Source organism: Elephantulus edwardii, unplaced genomic scaffold (assembly GCF_000299155.1).
Source record: "Elephantulus edwardii isolate Elephantulus edwardi_28Jun2011 unplaced genomic scaffold, EleEdw1.0 scaffold00029, whole genome shotgun sequence".
Classification (NCBI taxonomy): domain Eukaryota; kingdom Metazoa; phylum Chordata; class Mammalia; order Macroscelidea; family Macroscelididae; genus Elephantulus; species Elephantulus edwardii.
This window is the reverse complement of record NW_006399779.1, coordinates 9033177-9039769: the sequence shown is the minus strand read 5'-3', so window position 1 is coordinate 9039769 and position 6593 is coordinate 9033177. Positions and strand designations below refer to the sequence as shown.

General features: G+C 39.1%; 1 protein-coding gene across 1 annotated transcript in view; it reads left to right on the top strand.

Moving 5' to 3' along the window:
• DCDC1 (doublecortin domain containing 1) overlaps positions 1 to 6593 on the top strand; it is a 49489-nt gene that overhangs the window by 6493 nt on the left and 36403 nt on the right. Inside the window, 1 exon segment of the mRNA XM_006903716.1 lies at positions 5548 to 5863. Within this exon segment, the coding sequence (XP_006903778.1) occupies positions 5548 to 5863 (316 nt within the window).

Sequence of the window (6593 nt, the reverse complement as noted above, 5' to 3'; positions counted from 1 at the left end):
AATCTCAATCTCTTCACCATCCGTCCTGATGCTGCCAATTGGTCAAGTGGTGAAAATCTTTGTCTTCTTGATATTGAGCCTCAATCCATATTGGAGGCTGCAGTCCTTGACCCTCTGCAGCAAGCGCTGCAGGTCCTTTTCAGTTTCAGCAAGCAGGGTTGTGTCATCTGTGTAATGCAAATTGTTGATATATCTTCCACTAATCCTGACACCACACTTCTCCTCCTAGAGCCCAGCCTCTCAGGTAATTTGTTCTGCATACTGGTTGAAAAGGTATGGAGATGGGACACATCCCAGGCATACATCCTTCCCAGTTTTGAACCATGCAGTGTTTCCTTACTCTATTCTGACAACTGCCTCTTGGTCCAAGTATAGATTTCGCTTTAACCTGATCACTTATTCTAGGATTCCCATTCTTCTCAGAGTCAGCCACAGTTTGTTATGATCCACACAAACTCCTTTGCATAATCAATGAAACACAGATAGACATTCCTCTGGTATTCTCTGCTTTCAGCTAAGATCCATCTAACATTAGCTACAATATCCCTAGTACCACAACACCTTCTAAACCCAGCATGGACTTCTGGAAATTCTCTGCTGATGTGCTGTTACAGTCGTTTTTTGATAATCTTCAGTAGTATCTTGCTTGCGTGTGAAATAAATGATAATGTTCTATAGTTACCACATCCTGTTGAGTCACCCTTCTCTTGAATGGGAGCAAATATAGATCTCTCCCAGTCAGTTAGCCAAGTGGTTGTTCACCAAATTTTTTGGCACAACTTAGTGAGCACATCCTGGGCAGCATCTGTTAGCTGAAATACATCAATTGGTATATTATCTATTCCTGGGGCTTTTTTTTTTGCCATTTCCTTCAAAGCTGCTAAACTTCTTCCTTCATCACCATAGGCTCTTGCTCATATGTTGTTTCATGAAATTCTTCTGTGTCTGTCAGTTCCTTTCAATACAGTGACTCAGTATATTCTTTCCATCTTCTTTTAATACTTCCCGGATCATTTAATACCCTTCCCAAAGCATCCTTGATTGTTGTTGTTATGTGCCGTCGAGTCGTTTGCGACTCATAGCGACCCTATGTACAGCAGCCCTAAACCGTGCTCTATCCTGTGCCAATCTCATTGCCTCTGACACACCCATCCCGATTACCCCAGTCACTGAATCAATCCACCTCATAGAGGGTCTTCCCCTCCTGCGCTGTCCCTCCACTCTACCCATCATGATGTCCCTCTCTAAAGACCTGTCTCTCCTTACAACATGTCCAAAGTATGTCAGACGAAGCCCCAGAATCCTTGCCTCCAAAGAACAGCCTTGTTTAATCCTCTCTACGATTAATCTGTTTGTTTTCTTGGCAGTCCATGGTATACTCAATACTCTTCTCCAGCACCACAGCTCAAAGGCGTCAATTCTCCTTCTATCCTCCCTAATCATTGTCCAACTCTCTGATGTATAACAAGTGATTGCAAAAACCATGGCCTGTATCAGGCGGACCTTAATCTCTAGAGTGACACCGTTGCTCATAGAAAAAAAAAAACAACCAAAAAATGAAAAACAACAAACCAACAATCTATGCACCAGTTCTACAGGACACATCACCTTCACTTGGGAAACATTACCACTAAACTTAAGAGACACTGGTCACAGCATAAGAAATTTTCAGCAGAGGACACATTTGGAATCACAGAGCCATGTAAGCTTCAGATATAAGCTATCAGATAAAGGGCTGGACAATGGGAGACAGATGTTGAAGGCAGTGGGTAGAAGGGGATGGCTATCCTGGTGGATGGTGGAGCAGGGAAATAAGTGGGTCAAGACACTTGTGCTAAGAGCAGGGATAAAACTGAAACTAATGGTTAATTCCACTATAAGGGATATATCTTTCACTTTTTTCTGTAAAATGCTTCTCTGTCAGATACTTCTCTAAATCTGAACATTCAGATTAAGACAGACTAGGCAGACAGATTGGCCGTCCACTTCCAAAATAACAGGCCTCTGAAAACCCTATGTACAACAGAACACATATAGTTAGAGTTATGTATATAAAATTAATGAACTGGCAAACTGAAGAAGTGAATTTCATTTGTGTAAAAAGAAAAAATCACAGTTAAACTCTTGGATTTAACAACTCTGAGAAATGACTGAGACTTTAAAAAAATGTACCCAACAAAATAGTTCAAATTACAGTAATATATATTACTTTGTGCATGTGTGTATTACTCTCTTACTCTGTGTATATATACACATTTATAGATATTATAATGTATATATATATTACTTCGTGTGTGTGTGTATAGCTACGTAGGTAGGTAGGTAGCTAGCTAGATGATGGATGGATGGATAGATAGATAGATAGATAGATTATTGATAGATGATAAATTATAGATAGATAGATAGATAGATAGATGATAGATAGCTAGCTAGATAGATGATAGATATTTTCCAACCATTGAGCTGGAATCAACTCATAGCTTACCCTCCAGTCAGTTTTCAGAGGCAGTTAATTAGATAGGATGAGATTTTTCAGTTTTCTCCCAAGGAGCTTCTGGTGGATTTAAACCATTCACCTTTGGGTTAGCAGTGTAATTCCTAAATCATGAAAGCTCCCGAATCATCTGACAGTTCTTAAACCACACTTAAAAAAACAAAACACTCAAATTCACTGTATGTAGTCAATTCTGACTCATAGTGACCTGCTCTTGAATTTCAGAGGCTATAAACCTTACTTGGAAGGCACTACCCATCTTCCTCCACAGAACCACTAGTGGGTTTAAACAGCTGGAGATGTGATGCCTCATAGTTAGGTTAGCAGTGCAGCACACTATGTATTGCATCCCCACACAGCACAATATTCTCGCATGTGTTGACGCATGTTTTATTTATTAAACCAGTAAGCGTTATATTTGCTTAAACTCCTCAGATACTAACTGAAAAACCAGCAGTCCCATCCACCAGTGTCTCTGCAGGAGGGACGATGTGGATCTCTGATCCCAAAAGTTTGACAGCCTAGGAAATTTCATGGATTGTACTCTGTCCTATTAAGACTGCTCTCAGGTGGAATTGACGGTTTACAACAGCAATTTAATTTGACACTTACATATTGTTGTTTTGTGCCAATGAGTTCAGTTGGGGCTGATGCATCGTTGGTCCTCTAATGGTTTTTAGAGATGGTAATTGCATGGGAGGAGATTGCCCATCTTTGTCTCCTGGAACAGCTAGCTGATTTGAACTACTTTGTCTTTGAATTGTCAGTGCAACTTCTTACAAGTAGGCCACCAAAGCTCCCTATTTTCATTGACTTACCTGTTTTTCTAGGAGCCATGGCAATGCAGTGGCTTACATGTTGTGCTACTATCCAAAAGTTGGGAATTTAAGTCCACCAGCACCTCAGCAGGAGGAAGATCTAGAAAATAGTTACAACCTCGAAACCCCATGAGACAGTTCTCATCTATCCTGTAGGGTTTCTGTAAATCAGTCACCATATTAGCAGAGTGGAATTGTTGTGGTTTAACATATTGTCCTTAGTCATGCGGTCTCCTCTTGACACTGATAGTTGTCTAATGGTAACTTAAAACACTAGAGGAAATAGTAGCTATAACTTTTTTTTTTAATTTGTAGATGAAGGATAGGGAGTTCTGGTGGCTTTATGTGTAAACTAAAAGGCACCAGGTGCTCCAAGAAAGGTGGACAGTCTCTTCCCTTGCAGTTTGCAGCCTTGGAAAACCTACTAGAGTGTTGACTATGACTCACATCTGACTTGACACATAATAGCACCAACAACAGATGAAGAAATAAAGATAACAATTTTAGAAATGGCTTGCCCTTAGTTAGTCAAAGAGCTCTGATGCCACGGTGTGCTTGCTGTTGTGTTGTAATTGCCCAAACAGTCAATGATTTGAATTACTAGCTACTCTTGAGAGAGGGAGATGGTCAGTCTCCTCCTGTAAGGATTTACACCGTTAGAAACCCTACGGATGGTTGCTATAAGAATCAAGTCAATGGCAATGGGGAGTGCCATAATCAGACAGTGTGGCAACTGCTTTTGTGGAAAGCTCTTCAGCTTAACTTAGACTGTCAAGCATTCCACCATTCCCTTTCCTTACCTTCTGCTTTTGTCTTTTAAGTTTTCTAATCATTCATGCTGTGCCTATTTCACTCACAGTCCTTTCTGTCTTCTTGTGTTCATCTAATGTTATTTCTCTAGCTTAAATTCCAGGAAAGATGAGTAACTGTCCTAATTTGTTCAACATCAAGAGGGTTCCCAAAATATGTGGCTTTCAAGTGATAAAATTGTGATGTTGTTGCTGTTCTGTGCTTTCAAGTTGTCTGCGACTCATAGTAATCCTTTGAACAATAACTCTGAACAATAGCTCTGCCCTATCCTGAGCCAATCTCACTGTCTCCATTATACCTACCCCTATGACCACAGTTACTGTGTCAATCCATCTCATCCAAAGTATTCCTCTCCTGTGCTGTCCTTCTACCATTCCAAGTATGATATCCTTCTCCAAGGACTGGTCCCTCCTGGCCACGTGCCCAAAGTACGTGAGATAGAACTTCAAAATCTTGCCTCCAAGGAACAACTTGGTTTACCGCCTCCAGAACAGACCCATTTGTTCTCTTGGTGGTCTAGGTTATGTTCAGTATTCTTCTCCAGCAGTACAATTCAAATACATCAATTCTTCTTCTGTCGTCCTTAGTCATTGTTTAGCTCTCTGGTGTATTGTAAGTAATTGCAAAGGCCATAGCCTCGATCAGATGCACCTTGGCTTCTAGACTGGCATCATTGCTCTTCAGTACTCTGGAGAGGTCCCTGACAGCAGATTTTCCTAATGCAGTTCTTCTATTGATTTCCTGACTGGTAGTGCCAAAAGTGTTAATTGTGGACCCAAGCATGGTGAAATTGTTAACAATCTCAATCTCTTCTCTATCATGGTGCTGTCAGTTGGCCCACTGGTGAGAATTTTTGTTTTCTTCATGTTGAACTTCAATCCATATTGAAGACTGCAGTCCTTGACCTACAACAAATGGCTTTGGCCCTCCTCAGTTTCAGCAGGCAAGGTTGTCTCATTTGCATAATACGGGTTGTTGATAAGTCTTACTCTGATCCTGATTCCACATTCCTCCTCATAAAGTCTAGCCTCCTGAATGATCTGTTCTGCATATAGATTGAAAAGGTATGGAGACAGGACACATCTCTGATTTTGAAACATGCAGTGTTTCCTTTCTCTGTTCTTACAGCTGCTGCCTGGTCTAAGTATAGATATTGCATGAGCCCAATCAGGTGTTCTGGGATTCCCAGTCTTCTCAATGTCTGCCACAATTTGTTATGAACCACAAAGTCAAAATCCTTTGCAAAGTCAACAAAACACAAATAGACGTCTTTTTAGTTCTGTGACTCAGTTTCTTAAATCTTAAGAAGAGAAAAACATACCACTCACTTCCCTGGAATATGGAACAGAGTAAACAAAATAATGTCTGTTTTGGATAGTATTGTGTTGAGCCATAATTAGTTATTAAATAATAGTTGCTAATAAGTGACTGACATCATTAATTGTTCTCTTTCATGCTTTGTTTCTTTCGGGGAATTTATGTCATCCTAGGCAAAAGCAGTTATTAAAACTACTGAAGATTGTTTACAGCCTCTGTTTGGTATCAGTCGACTTTTGCATTCAGTAGTGGTGTCACAAGGGTCAGGACTTCAAGATTGCTCCACACATCAAACAGTTTCAGATCACAGGCATGATGAAATATCAGCCCTATATGGCAACAAATCAAACAGTAAAAACAATTCTTGCCTTATATCAGCATCCAAGAGAGACAGACCTGTCTGTGCTCCAGTGGGTCAACTGAGGTAATCAAAGCTGCTATCTATTCTTTACAACCGATAGTTGAAGCTCTTTGAGCAGAATTTATAATGATTCAATTGACTATTTCAAATATTCAAATGTAACACACCGCTAGGATTTTGTTTGTGGTTGGTGGTTTGTTTGTCTTTTTTCCTTTAAAAATGCCAATGTAGAGTGTTGCTAATTACACTGTGGAAAACACATTTCAATTTAGATAACATTAGAGACTCTGAAAAGAACATTTGAAACAGAATGAAGCTAAATTCATGCAATATTTTAGTTTGCAGGATATTTTTTGAGGAATAAAAAGACATAGGTAAATAAGAGGTAGGTAACCAATTATTTGAAACAGTGTATTTGAAATTAATTTACTATAAAATTCTTTTGTGTGCATGTTTTCAGTTAGAAATGATCAGAAACTCTTAACCTCAAAGTTTAGCTATAGAAGAAAAAGAAATAGCACCTCTCAAGACTCATACTTCATTATTTTCAATTGTTTGAACATGTACATTGTTATTTTTCATTTACTTAATGTTTTAATTTTTGTATACTTCTGTGGTTGTAAGAATTAATGTAGTTACACAACTCTGAGATTAGAAATTGGATACATTAATAAATCAGTTTTACCAAACATATTTTGTCGAGATAATAATAAAGGTCACCCTGCCTGTACTGAAAGCAAACCATATAAAAATAATCTTAACTCTTACTACTGCTAAATAATTTGAAATGAAA